Consider the following 15,025-nt stretch of genomic DNA (forward strand, 5'->3'; position numbering starts at 1 on the left):
CCCAATCTTTTGTCAGATTTTAGTTTAGGTTGTCCCTGTAGTTGTACCTCAATTCTTGCACTGATGTAGTTTTGACAGCAGAGGTCATGAAGCTAAATGTATAAACTGCTGCTGATCTTTCTGTCTGTCCTCAGTCCATTCTGTTTTCAGATGTGTCCAGCTTTGTTGTCCTTGTTTAAACTTGTACCTGCTTTTTACTATTTACTTCTTCATTTCATTAATTTATTGGTATATTTAAAACAGGGACAATGTACAAATGTTTTGCAACACATGTAGCACAAAAAATGACAATTTCAAGTAACAGTAATGAATACAAATAACAATATGAAAATGATCATTTCACACACATTAAAAAATACATAGATCTGTAGGACAGAGCAGTGCATAAATGTTAGGAGAGGGATTATCAGACCATGACTGTCTGTCTTTTAGCTTTTTTTTTTTTTTTAAATTAGTTTTAAACTGATTAAGATTAATATAGTCTCTTAGATTTGTAGGTAGAGCATTACATTGTTGTTGCTGTAACTGAAAAGGCAGTTTGAGCATGAGCAATGTTTCATGTAACAGTCTCCCCTATGATGATTTTGTTTGTCTTATTTCCTTATGAACTGTTAATATAAATTGATTCAGGAGTGGGGAAGCTAAACTATGGAGTATCTTGTATATTGAATAAACATTGAGCAGCAAGAGAGCAACAAAAACCACAGTCAAATTCCATGATTGTGTAGGCTACGCACTAGCTACAAGCTGATTTTGATTTTGATTCTTGTCATGCATGTCGTAGCATCACCTTAAAGTGACTTGATTTTTATTCGTTTTTTATGTGCCCCAAATGTATGCAAATCTGAGAAACGCCCCTGCACACACCTGTGGAGTGCTGGGATGTGCCTCTTAATGAAGATGAATGAGGACAGCAAACGTCGCAAGGTTGAAAACTACAGGCAATCTATTATATATACTGATAAATATTACTATTATTTGTTAATAAACTAGCCCCTGCCCCCATGTCATTTTGCAAAGTGGCCCACAAAGCGAGTTGTGTCCTTGCTGTAGGAGTTAACTACCTCCGGAAGATGGCAGTAATGCAAAGGATGCAAGCTGCTGTTAGACACCAACGAAGAAGAGGAGGCGGAAGCAGCAGTAGGTAGCAGCGGCCGCCGCAGGGAGCCGGTCCACAATTCTCTTAGGATTTTCACATTAAATCATCAAAACGTCGTACGCAATGAGGTAATTACATTCCAGTACATTCGGTAATATATTCAGTTTAGTTTGACAGTTTTATATAACCAATGTGTTGACTGTAGGTATTAACTCGTAGGCGGAATTATGTTAGCGTAACATGAAGCTAGCAGCGTGCATTGTTTGAGCGATGGCTACTAGCTAACGTTAGCATGTGAGAGATGTAAGTTAGCCTGCTCAATAGCGCTATTTATTATTATTATGTGTCGCCGCCGTGAAGCATATTAATTCTTATCATCTTTGAATTGTGGAGTTTTGTTTTACCTTGACGCAAGCAAGTTAACAGCTACACTGTGGGCTAATGTTAGCTACATCGCCCAGACAAGTAGCTAACGTAAGTGAATGAATGAATGAGCGTAGCATTTGAGTAACGTTACGTTAGGTTAGCGAGATAATGTTAGCTTGATAGCTGGGAGCATTCCTCCATAAATCAATCACTTTCTTACTTAACCTCTTTCCATTTAAACACATATATATTTTTACACGTCAACCTGTATAAGTAAAAGTTACATTGTGGTTTAATTAACCACAATGGTCAACCATTGAGGAGATAAGAGGCCTCAAAGATGACCTATATTACACAGATATCTTCTTCAAAAATAGCAGCTGTGTGTCTTTCTGATTATAACTAACGAACAAGGTTATCCACAACTTCAGTAGTGTTGATCCACAATAAATAAATATGCAAATTTGGCATCTTTTCTGTCCTTTAATTAGAATTTGCAAAAAAAAAAAAAACAGAAAAAAAGGCTAAACTCAGATTCATTTATTTGTTTATTTTTTTTAAGATGTTAAAAAGTTAGACACTTGTATACATCTCCTGAAGTGTTAACGCTGTGCCAATATTGGTCAAACAACAGCAGACGTGTGAGTATATGGTCGGTAGGTCAGTCAAACATACAATTCCTTAATGCTGCCTATGATTTTTTTTTATTTTACCTCAGATTTCATATTTGTTTGTCATCACAACTGAAAATTAAAATGAAATTTAATCAAAAGGAAGCCCAAATCAGCAGAAATTTCTAGTGCAAATTCGTGCAAAGGTGCACAGATCTTTACTTTTTTATTTTGAAGCCACTGGTTGAAAAAAAAAACTCTTCGTTTATTTATTTTAGAACAAAACTATTGAAATTGTGGAGAATTTGTTAGCTTTCCAATCAGAAAGCCGAACTGTTATTTTTATATTTCAATAAGGTGTCTGTGTCAGGAGTGGTGGGCATGCAATATGGGTCAACTTTGAGGCCTGTTTTGTCAGTAGTTGGTGAGTGTGGTTAATAAAACTATGTTTTTACACTCTTAGATATAGGTTAACATGTAGGAAAATAGCTGTTCATATGGAAATGGGTAAGTTCATAAAGATGCTGATTTCTGGCAGAATTAAATGATGCCTAAACTAAGATGCCACAGCAACATTAGCTTAGATGAGCATGTGTTTTTAAGAAGTTCTGATTCTGTGTTTGTGTCCAGAGGGGACCGCGGCAGGGGCCGGGGAGGCCGCTTTGGGTCCCGCGGAGGTCTGGTCCAAGGGTAAGTTCAGCCACCAAGCTGCTGTTCACTTGTATTCATTAACATATTAAAGATATCGATTGAAACAACCTAGCCGGACTCTAGCATGCAGGTAGATTCAGGTTCACAATGTCTCCCTCACACACCACAGTGTTCTGATTTCTGGCACATCTGTGAAATCATTTGAAGCTGTCTCTAATTTTGACTTTATATAATTCACTGCTAACAGATGGGTTAACTAGGGCTGGGTGAAGAATTTTGTTCTAAACATACTATTGCAGCCCTGTATATAAAATGTATGACTTTCCCTAAGCAGCGTTAACCTGCAGAGTGTTAAAACACACATTTCCGGGGCGTCGGTGGATTAGTGGTAGAGCAGGCGCCCCGTGTACAAGGCTGTTGCCGCAGCGGCCCGGGTTCGAGTCCAGCCTGTGACCCTTTGCTGCATGTCATCCCCTTAAAACACACATTTCCTTACTGGGACAATGAAGTGTATTTAATTCCATGGGGAAACATGCCAAACTCTTAATAGCCGTATCCTGTTCAGTTTCTTCCCATACGTGATTTAATACAGTGTTAACTGAAGAGTCCATTCCAATATAATTTTTTATTAGACAGGGCAGTGCATACTTAGGTGATTGGCCTGCCTTTACATTAGTACCTAATTTAAAATACATTTGACTGCTGAAAAACTAAAAGATACAGCCTTCCCTTTCCTTTGCTTCCTTCATGATAATAATATTTAATTTGGTTTGGTAATGGTTTGTGCGTAGGGTTTGAACAAAACACTTTTCAGCACTCACACAAGAGCAGCCCTTCAGAGACAGTGTCCACCTGCTGTATGTTGTTGAAATGAGTGCAAAATTGACTGTTTTTTAACCCCCCAAAATGGCTCTAGTCTGTATACACCTGTCAGTGTGTATTAGGAAACACTGTTGTTCAAAGAAAGCACTACATGTGATGAATCTCAGGAACAATCCAAAAAAGAATCTGAAATGAAACAGGTTATATACAGCTGATACTGAGTGGATTTAGTTTTAGGCAAGGTTTTTTATTTAGTCCATCATGCTTTTTTTCTTGTTTCATTCCTGACAAGTTCCTCACGTCATGATTTATTTCCAGGTGGACCTTTTTTGTGTATTGTGAGTGTTTTAAACCTTGAGCACTTTTCCTTAGTCAAACAGAATCATGTTACAACCCTAATAATAAATATATGGTTGTGAGAATAATGACTAACTTTTGTCTATATCACCCACTAATTTGATGTGAAATAATACCATCCATCCAACCATCCTTGATGCCCCATGTTAGTTGAATATTTCTGTGGTCATTGCTTGAAGTAATTATTACAATATTACAAACTGTTGTTCTTTTCTACATTCCTGTTCAGGTACCGTCCATTTGTCCCACACATCCCATTTGATTTTTATGTGGTGAGTAACAAACTTGTTTAACACGAGAAATGCATTTCAAGAGTAAGTACAGCCACAAGCACTTTTAGATGTGGTTGGCTGAAGTTTAGAAGAAGTGTTCTCTGCACCTGTAACCCCACCCAGCAGTGATGTCACAGTCCTGGGGTACACCTGGGCATCACTGCAGGCAGATGATATGTTTTTGTGTGATTAATGTTAAGGAGACCATGTTCTCGGGCTGGGCAGTATATTGTTATTATATTGATATCGGTATATGAGACAAGATGTTTTCCTGGTTATAAAGGCAGCATTACAGTAAAGTGATGTAATGTTCTGAACTTGTTCTAGCTGTTTTATTATTTGCCTTCACCCACTTGATTATTTATTAAAAATCTAATTGTGTAAATATTTTGTGAGAGCACCACCAGTCAACCCTACAACATTGTCGCAATACACATACAGAGGTAATTGATAAAAAATATTGTGATATCTGATTTTCCACGCATCACCCAGCCCCCTCATAACACCACTGTAGTAGTGTTACAGCTCAGAGTACTGAAATAGGCTGTTGTTTATCCCAAGTGTGAGATGGCCTTCCCCAGAGTAAAGCCTGCACCTGACGAGACAGCTTTCAGTGAGTGTCTGCTGAAGAGAAACCAGGACCTGAGCCCCACACCTGCAGAGCAGGTCAGTCCACAAACACATGCTGACTAGATAACAATCTGCCTCACCGATTTCTGTTGACTGCTCACTGACAGAAGCGATGTTTATTGGTATCTTCCTGCATATAGTCCTCCATCTTGTCCCTGGTCACAAAGATCAACAATGTCATTGACAACCTGATTGTTGCACCAGGCAACTTTGAAGTGGTGAGTGGTTTTTCTTCACATTACTGTAGTTCAGTGTGTACAGTGCACCATATAACTACATATTGTGCTTGTATGATGATGTGTGTGACAAATTAAAGATTTAAATGAACTGATGAACTGTTCTGCCAGAAGATCGTACCTCCCAGTTTAACAGTGTGTCAGTGTGAACAAAAATGATCTCAGGAGTTTTTATATATTTAGAAAACTATACAGTGTTACTTGGATAAACATAGTGTCATATTAATTATCTAAAAACATAGTTTTGTGTAAATATTTGCTGTTTTACAAGTTTTTAAAATAAATGGATGTGTAACCTGCAAACATTATTAGCTGGTTACTAATGCTAGTACATTACATGTTAAAAATGTTGTACCTGTGTCCCTTCATAGCAAATTGAAGAGGTGCGTCAGGTGGGGTCGTACAAGAAGGGCACCATGACGACCGGACACAATGTGGCCGACCTGGTTGTAATCCTCAAGATCCTCCCTACATGTGAGTTATTTGAGGAAGTAATGTCATCTGCTTAATGTGGTTATTGATTCTAAGTCAAGACATTTGATTCATGAATTCTTTACATTTAGATAATTGATTGATTCTTTGGGTATTTGACAGTGTTTTAGTACTCAAGTGAAAGAGACACATGTTGATTTGTTGCAAAAAAGAATTGAGGTTTAATACAATACCCAGCTGCCAATGAAACAGTCTTCAGTTGGTCAATGTGAATGGCATTGTCCTTTCTTGTTTCATTGTTTTTATTACATTAATGAAAGTGGCGAGAGAAAGTTAGGTGAGCTTTATTTAGAGTCCTTTGTGATGTAACTTGTGTAATGATGGATGGATGATGATTGTTTCCTTCACAGTGGAGGCTGTCGCTGCTCTTGGCAACAAGGTGGTGGAGACCCTTCGCACACAGGATCCTACTGAAGGTAACACCGAGGAACTGTTGGGGTGAACAAATGAAATGTACGATTTGAAGGGGACTTAATATGCTTTTCCTTGTTTCTGTCATTAATATAATAATAATAATAATATATATGATGCACCGATTATTGATTACCGCGGTGGTCTAAAATTAATTGGCGATGTCAAACTGCTTATGTAATGTATATGTGCTGGTTTCAGTGCTGTCCATGCTGACCAATGAGACGGGCTTTGAGATCAGTTCAGCTGATGCCACAGTCAAGATCCTCATCACCACCGTCCCTCCCAACCTGCGCAAGCTGGACCCTGAGCTGCACTGTATGAGCTTACACACACACACTCAGCATGTTTCCACATCTCTAGCATAGACTGTGATCTCTTGTCTAGTCAGAGACGTCCTTTACCATCATCTCTGCACCATTTGTGATTGTGTATTTATGATAATAATTAAACAGTGAAAAAAGACAGCTGAGGAGACACCTTGGTAGTTGAGGGGTTACAGTGCTTGTTTTGAACCACAAAGTCCCTTTAAATCCAGATGGGGATGCAAAGGTTAAATTTTGTTGTTGTTTTTTTCAGTGGACATCAAGGTGCTGCAGAGTGCGCTTGCTGCCATTCGCCACGCCCGCTGGTTCGAGGAGAATGCCTCTCAGTCAACGTAAGGACGTCTCTTGTAACACCCATTAGGCCTGCTGTTTATTACTAGAGGTTGTGCATGCATAGGCACAAATACACAACAGGTTCTCATAATGTATTGGATTTTTTTGATGTTACAATTTTCAGGGTCAAAGTGCTAATTCGCCTGCTGAAGGATTTGAGGCTGCGCTTTCCTGGTTTTGAACCTCTCACTCCCTGGATCCTGGACCTGCTGGTAAGACCTCGTGCCGGCTGCATCACACTTCCAGAGTCCTGACGTTTGACCCAGATTTTAAAAAAAAAAAGTGATTGCATTTACAATTTAAGCCTTGACTGGTACACTGGGCAGGAGCTGTAGAGGGTTGTGTTATTACCTGTGATGAGGTCACAGCGGTGACGCTTTTCTCCCTTGTGTTCCAGGGCCACTCTGCGGTGATGAACAACCCCTCCAGGCAGCCCCTGTCACTGAATGTCGCATACAGGTTGGTTCCCACTCACTTCAGTTTCATGTAGACACCGCCACTATAGACGGGACATTGTTGTAACGTTGTGTTGGGCTTGTGTGTTTCAAAGGCGCTGCCTGCAGATGCTGGCTGCTGGTCTATTTCTGCCCGGCTCAGTGGGCATCACCGACCCCTGTGAGAGTGGAAACTTCCGGGTGCACACAGTCATGACTCTGGAACAGCAGGTAGGTCTGCTCCTGTGACTTTACTGCAGGCTACACAGAGCATGAGCATCCTACACTTTCAGATGTGTCTCTCTAAAAGTGGTATTCCTCGTGACAGTGCATTGATGTTGAGTTTGTGTGTGTTTGTGCAGGACATGGTGTGTTTCACAGCTCAGACACTGGTGAGGGTTCTCTCTCATGGAGGATACAGGAAGATCCTCGGCCTCGAGGGAGACGCCAGCTGTAAGATCATGTCATTCATTGGACATCTAATGGCATGTTTGATACTTTTGGGCTGTTGATTCTACAAACTGTTCCTGCCTACACCATGAAATAAGTAAATAATACTAATCAGAGTCTTGTGCGCCCGTCGCTGCAGACCTGGCAACAGAGATGTCCACATGGGACGGTGTGATCGTCACTCCGTCAGAAAAGGCCTACGAGAAACCTCCAGAGAGGAAGGAGGAGGAGGATGAAGCTCTGGATGAAGGAGGAGATGGAGAGGATGAGAGCATGGAGACCCAGGAGTGATGAGGAGGAGCTAAGGTTGGGGCATCTCCACATTGTAGCACCAACACCTAGCTTTACCAATTCAGATATTTTACAGAAGAACCATCACATATTATTCATTATTTCCTGATACTGTCTCAAATTGAACATATGTAACATGTACTGTTATTTTTGTTAAAAAAAAAAAAATAGGGTTTAAGTTAGACACAAGAACACAAGAACCATTTTACCATTCAGCCCTAATGTTATTTAGCCATGCAGCTTTTGATATCAACCACTACAACACAGTGGTTTGAGTATACTGATGATCACAGGTCCACTAACACACTGCTCTTTTTCCACAGTATAAGCTTACCAGCAAGCCTATTTAAGAAGTCTTTCCAGACGGGCCACAGTGTGTGTTTGGATGTTACCTGGACAGAAACACCAGCAGGAAAAATGTTCCACCTGAGAGCCACTGGTCCCCTGACTAGTATTGTTTATTTTGAGTTTTTATTATGTTTTTACTTTCCCTTTGTTTGGTTTTTACGTCATTGTTGTAACAGTAACACCCTGAATAAACATTTTTTTAATTTTACTTAGCCCGAGTCTTATTGTGCCAAAGTTAAAGCTAGTATTGATGAGTCAAAGCTCAAAGTAGATCAAACAGTCCAGTCACACGCATGTTCTTTATTGCAAACAGCAATGACCATTAGAATCAAAGGATTTCAGCACAAAGAAATGTAGATGGGTGTAAAGTTTGACTGATGGTCAAGGTCCAAAATGACAACATGCCATCGAATGTTCACTGATGAATAGGTGACTTTTTTTTTTTTTAAATTGAAAAACTGGCATTAGATCATTACAGGTACAGTAGGTAACCTTTTTATCATATGTAGTGAAATTATCACTATATCCTGACAGTAGTACATGAGACAGAAAACCTCTTCCTCCTGCAAGAATCCACAGCGCTTGAACAAAAAACAATCACAGCCAAGGAGTCTCAAATGCACAGCCAAGGCAAGTAAACACAACGGTCTTCTGTGAAAGCTTTTGGTCATCTTCTTTTATGTTTACTTGTCTTGTGTACACTGCAGTGCACAAGCAGTGATTGACAGCTGCATTAGACTCCCCGCCTAGCACTGGTTGATAGTCTTCTTACATGCATGGTGAATTCTGCAAATGTCATTGGAAGCACAAGGAGGTGCCAGAGGACCGCGTGTTGTTTATAGATAGGTCACATCACTCATAAGAGGGACTGCTTTCTTAAAACAAACCAGTACCACTTCTCATATCAAATCGTCTGCCTCTCTATTGATTGATGATTGGATTAAAATAGCCGACTAAACTGCTTATCCAAAATGCAGCATGCTGCTGTCTGGATGGCTGCTCCCATCCCATTTGTTGTCTTGCATGTTGTAGTGGTCCCTTGAGAGGTCCCTTGAGAGTCCCCTTACCTTACGTATGTGGAAATTGGTTATATATAAGTATAAGGCATGGTAATAACTGGAAATGCACATTCAATAAAAGCTTTTATTGACAATTAAAAGTCAAAAAGATTCACATCCAGACTATCATGTTGTATCCCTAAACCCCTCTTAGCTCACTCTGTATCTTTAAATAGTTACTCAGACTAATGATCCTGCTTGTACTTCCATCTAGTGGCTGCACTTGAAGCCTCTGACCATTAAATGGCCAAAGACCATTATCTGCGATGAATGGGGGTAAGCTGTGATGACAGTAGTTAAGAGTGGGAGAGGTGTAGGATCAGCCTGTCTGCAACAATCAGACTTAAGATATGCACCTTCATGAGTACAACACTACATCACAGCTGGATGGTGTCAACAGACCTGAACCTTACAGCCCTCAAAGATCAGTGCAGCAATGCTTTCCTCCTCACAAGACACAGTGTGGAGTTCATTATATTCCTGCATCTCTGTCTCACAGGACTCTGACAGTTCAGTCACTTAGTGGCTCCCAAAAGCTGAAAGTACAAACTCAGCGGGTGTAAACAACAGTGGTTTGGTTTCTATCAAAATCGGCAAAAGAAAATGGGAACATATGTGATCTTATGCGAACATTTGGAGTAGGTTCAGCGAGATAAGCAGAAGAGCAGGCAGCAGATAACGTGATTTAAAAAGGGGCCTAAATGTAAGTTTTTTATGTGCAAACTTAAAACTCACATAAAAATAGGTGGATGGAAACACTCCTTGAGTTAGCCACTTGCTAATAAACACAAACATGGTTTACTCTGACTGACAAAAGCGGCTTCCATGAAAGCAAAACATCATGGTTGTCGTTTAAATTGGTTGCCAAGCTCAAGATGATGGGTCTGATCCAACATGAGCCTGTCAAAGGGGACACACTGAGGGGCGAGAAGTAGAGGAAGGAGAGAGGAGTGTTCCAGAATGATAGCCTTCATCCCTGAAGCATTTTGGTTCAGCTTCTGTCTGCGTCGATTTGTTAATCTAAATTAATGGAAGCCAACACTGAGCTAAGTTCATGGTAGGCCACAGGAAAGTGGAGCGGGCCTGCCTAGAGACCCAGTCAAACGAGTCATCGCTATGGGGGATAAATGGACCAACTATACACTCAATGTACAGACTTTACTGAAAGGGAGCCATCTATCAGGGTAAATCAGTGTATTTATTATCAAAGTTTGATTTTGCACCGCCGTGATGTCATTAGTTCCCACCTTGTGGGCCACTGCCAACCATCAGGTGAGTTTAGTATTTTCAACATTCTTCCTGTTATGAATTGTATGAGATCTTAGTACTAAGTATTGGGAGCAGATGATGAAGGACTTTGATGTCGAATGACATCATGGGTAAGGACTAGCGTTGGAGAGTGTGGGCTCTGTGCAGCGCTGCTATGCTTCCATCTGAAGCATGAAGCTGTAACAGTTCAAACATGCAGGTCAGTAATCAGCCGAGAGCTGTTAATCAGTACGTGATGCAGAGTGAAAGAAGCTCCTCATGGATGCAACATGTTTGAGGATATTTGGAGGATTTAAAAGCCCTGCCACTACTCCAAAACGTGATCACCGAATGATCCGTGTGTTAGCCCTGTTAGATTCTCATCTCAGTCTTCCTTGGAGCTCCACTGATGGCCCCCTCCACTGTGTACCTGGGGTCATGGCTTGAGTTTAAGCCAGGGATGGACCATGGTGAGGATGGAGAGGACAGAGGATGCCAGGCCACAGGCACCGACAAAGCCTTGCCCTGTGGGGTAAATCCCCAGCCGGTCCAGTGGGATGAAGATATCACAACTGTTCTTCAGCAGGTCCAGCAGCAGCGGCGGGTTGCTGTACAGGACAGTCACCAGCAGGTGGAGCTGTCTGCGAAACCTCGCCAACATGACAGGCAGGGCAACAGTAGTCAGAGCAGCAGGTGTGGAAGGGGACGACAGGTGGTCAGCTGGCAGAGTGGTGCTGGGGTTGGGTGACGACGGGGATTTGGCGGCTCTGTGACGCCCTTCACACTCAATGAGAAGGCGAAGCTCGTACACATCTCGAGTCAGGTTGAGGATCAGAGCAAAGAGGTAGTACCTGTAGATTTCAACCATATGAGGTGTCACATCAGCCTCAGTTTCTTTAACTACACAAAGAGGGCATACCTTTATTTATTTTAAAACGTACTATCAATGCATTTGTCTCTACGCGACTAACCTGAAAGATCTCTGACTCCATTTCTGCTGGTCCAGTTTGGAGATGAGGCCTGTTTTTCCAGCCCACAGAATATTGTCACAGGCAAAGTACATGGCTCTGTTGAGGTGGCTGATGGTAATGCAGAGCCTTAGCACGCTGTCAGAAAGGTGTATGGCCCTCTTGGCAGATTCCAGCGCCTCTACGGAGTTTCCCAGACGGAGCACTGTGGGACACAAACACACATCAGCCACAATCCTTCAGCTTTGGTGCTTGGAAAACACTTCGACCGGGTGCTTCACTCACACTTTCTTGTTAGGCTCATGTGTGCTTCCAGCTGACTGATGGTTCTGCGAAGTTCAGCTGACGCCCCGCCCTTCTGCAGAGTGTAGCCCAGCAGAGTGCAGGCATACTGAGCAGCCCTGTGAGCACACAACACACATGCTCATTAAGCTGTTTGGACATGTCAGTTCGGTTGATCAAAATGACTGCATCTTAAAATTAAAACACTTAAAGGGACAGCTACCCCAAAATCAAAAAGACGTTTTTCCTCTTACTTGTAGTGCCATTTATCAGTCTAGATTGTTTTGTTGTGAGTCACAGAGTGTTGGAGATCAGCCGTAGAAATGTCTGCCTTCTCTCCAATATAGTGGAATTAGATGGTGCTTGACTTGTGGTGCTCAAGGTGCCAGTAACGTACATTTGAAAAACTCAACAGCGATGTCTCTTTCCAGAAATCATGACCTCCTTACACAAGATAGACCTTGCTGTGAGCAGTTTCATGTAGGAACAATGGAGAATGCCATTGCTGTTTACATCCTGTGCTGTCATGAGCACAAGTCTCTCGCCATAAGTAGATGCACGCATCTTCCTACTCTGTGATAGGGTTGGCAGGTGAAGTTCAGTAAAAAGAAAATAGCTCTTACATGAAATTGCTCACAACAAGGTCTGGGGATTATCTTGAGTAACTGGGCCATGATTTCTGGAAAGAGACATTGCTGTTGAGTTTTTCAAATGTATGTTATTGGCACTTTGGGCACAACAAGCCAAGTGCCACCTAGTGCTATTGTAATTGAGAGTAAGCAGACATCTCTACAGCTAATATCTCCAAAACTTGGCTACTAAAACAAAATATGTGTTTTTTATTCTGGGATGAACAGTCTCTTTAAAATGACCTACACTGGCTATTTAACCGGTTGTTCTTTATACAGCTAGCAGACTACATTGTGACATGTAGTGTCATTTAGAGCACTGGTTATCCAGATTTGGTAATCTGTACATTTTTATTTGGATCAGGGAGATCCAGTTCAATGTTGCTTTGAAAATCAGCAGAGTAAGGAACATGGATGATCCGTTTCTGGATAGCAAAACATGGGATTTCCATACACGGATCACTCTTATCAGGATTAAACTTTTTCAACAACTGCGCCCTGATAACAGGCAAACCGGTTTAACCAGTGATCTTTTATGAAAGATTACTGAAGGACCAAGCTAATTTGGAGAGAGCGGTTTTCATGGTAACTCCCCACCGTGTGTTTTATTTGAATCAAAGTGAAAGCAAGGGGAAGATACGATTCAAATGCACTTGTATTGTTATAACAACATGGAGAGCATGAACTTAGACTTACTTCACATTCATTAACAGCCCTCTGAAGTGAATGCCAAAACAGTCTGTTAGCTACAGTGAACTTTACTTAAAGACCAAAGGCAGAATTTATCTTTCAAATTAAATATATAAAATAACTTGAGCAACCCAGTTGATGTCAACCTTTCTCTGCTCTCTGCAACTGACGTTACAACAAACTAGCAACTGTTTGTTCATTATGCTAGCAGATATGTAACGTTAGCGTTAGCTAACTAGCAAGTTAACATCAGCATCTGTCGCTAATGTAAAATGCAATTTCAAAAGTTATAGTTAATAAAATGAGTGACATTACCTTATAATTCTCTCCTTGGCTTGGCTCTGGGCGTTAAACCTAACCCAGGAGTCCATACTGGCGGGGTGCTCTTGGCCTTTAAGAGCTGCTGCTAAACTAGCTGTCAACCTGCTCCCTGTTTATGTCGGCGACTGATTAGCTGCTAGTTAGCAGCTAGTGTTGCTAGTGCTGTCAAAAGCTGAATTTGGAGGAGAGCTTTAATGACAGAAGATTTAACTATTTATAATCCCGCTTTCCTTGCACACAGATACGACTTCAGTCCGTTCAACCGATTCTTCTTCGTCCTCGTTTTTACCTAGGCTACAGTTAAGAACTTAAGACAGGTTTTAGGTGTATTACCGCCACCTGCTGGACTGGAGCTGAGGCTTAGCGGTAAAGCAAAGGGAAAAATACAAATATCTCTCTCTCACAGATGTAGAAACATATATGAAAATATATTTTAAAAATATAAAATATATAAAAATATATTTAAAAAACAAGAATCGACACTTCTTCTTCTTCTTTAATGGCGGTTGGCATCCAAAACTATGTAGTACTGCAACCTACTGGATTTATCCAAAGGTCTCCACTTACTATATAAAGTAATAATAATAATAATAATAATAATAATAATTCAAATAAAATAAGCCTTTCTCATCAGTTCCCACTCTATTAATTTCCTATTTTCTGGTTGTTTGTGAGCGCCTTAAAAACCTCTCTCAAAAACTGCTGTACATCTTCTCCAGAAACACCCAAAACCCTCAGAAATCTCCTTGTTGCATCTATGATAATCTCAATTTTCTCTCTATTGTCAGTTAATAACTGTTATCACAGATACCACAAACTTCATCTGGTCCAAACACAAGCAGTATTCCTAATGGCCCCTTGCTGACTTGTCCCTCATGGCCTCCTGCCACACATCTTGTCCTACCTACTTTCTAATGTTCATGTCTTCCCTTTGTCCGGGCTCTGATTATTTCTGCCTCGATTCACTGTCTCTGGACAGTTAGCTTTCCATGCTGCGTGACTGCCTGTGTACAGACCACACTCTGGTTCTTTCTCACCATCTTTTTCACATTCATTCTCTCCACAGTTACCACATGTCTCATAATCACTCCTACACAAATAGACTCTGACCAAACTTTCAACACTTCTTACACTGAAGCAGTCTGGGGATATACTGTCTTACTGGATACAATACATGGTCCAAAAACACTCTATTCGGCAAGTAAAGAAGAGGTGTGCTCTCTCCGTCTTATGCTTTCCACGAAGGCGTGTGGAAGAGGCTTTTTGTGTAGGCCTAAAGAAAGGCAGAGGGACCCCAGAAGTGAGCCATGCCGCCAAATATAATACTGCAAATGGAAATAAAGTTTTCTTGGACTAAAGTGCCTCTGACTGAAACACAGTGAAGTCAGGGTTGTATCTCTCCTCCCCAGTAGGACCAATGTGCTTGTTTCATTTGGACACTCTGTCAGCACTGTTAACTGTATTGCAATATGAAATCAACAAAGTAAAAATATGACAATACCATTTGTTTATCTTATTTTAATATACAGTCAACATTACAAGAGCAGCACATCTTTACAATAAAATAGCTACAAAATCAAAATAACAATATTCTAATGTAGCCAAATCCATTTTTTTTAGTACATATATTCTTGTAAGTGTCAGAATAAACACGTTTAATGTTTTATGAATGGGATGATGTATATATTTTTCTCTCAAAT

The 15,025-nt window shown here is 40.8% G+C and overlaps 2 protein-coding genes across 2 annotated transcripts; one reads left to right on the top strand and one right to left on the bottom strand.

Annotated features, from left to right (window-relative positions):
* Window positions 1-1,108: 1,108 nt before the first annotated feature.
* Window positions 1,109-8,337, top strand: ilf2 (interleukin enhancer binding factor 2). The gene is made up of 15 exons (XM_049602407.1): window positions 1,109-1,227; window positions 2,707-2,766; window positions 4,136-4,178; window positions 4,740-4,844; window positions 4,949-5,026; window positions 5,416-5,518; window positions 5,887-5,952; window positions 6,149-6,265; window positions 6,527-6,605; window positions 6,731-6,818; window positions 7,004-7,065; window positions 7,157-7,271; window positions 7,403-7,493; window positions 7,630-7,796; window positions 8,105-8,337. The coding sequence occupies exons 1-14, from the start codon at window positions 1,223-1,225 to the stop codon at window positions 7,779-7,781; spliced, it is 1,164 nt and encodes a 387-aa protein (XP_049458364.1). The 5' UTR covers window positions 1,109-1,222; the 3' UTR covers window positions 7,782-7,796; window positions 8,105-8,337.
* Window positions 8,338-9,258: 921 nt separating this feature from the next.
* On the bottom strand, window positions 9,259-13,608 carry pex11b (peroxisomal biogenesis factor 11 beta). The gene is made up of 4 exons (XM_049602408.1): window positions 13,320-13,608; window positions 11,689-11,804; window positions 11,407-11,608; window positions 9,259-11,286 (listed from the first exon to the last, which is right to left on the bottom strand). Exons 1-4 carry the CDS (start codon window positions 13,373-13,375, stop codon window positions 10,872-10,874), a joined length of 789 nt encoding a protein of 262 aa, XP_049458365.1. The 5' UTR covers window positions 13,376-13,608; the 3' UTR covers window positions 9,259-10,871.
* Window positions 13,609-15,025: the final 1,417 nt, after the last annotated feature.

Source organism: Epinephelus fuscoguttatus, linkage group LG17, assembly GCF_011397635.1.
Source record: "Epinephelus fuscoguttatus linkage group LG17, E.fuscoguttatus.final_Chr_v1".
NCBI lineage: Eukaryota > Metazoa > Chordata > Actinopteri > Perciformes > Serranidae > Epinephelus > Epinephelus fuscoguttatus.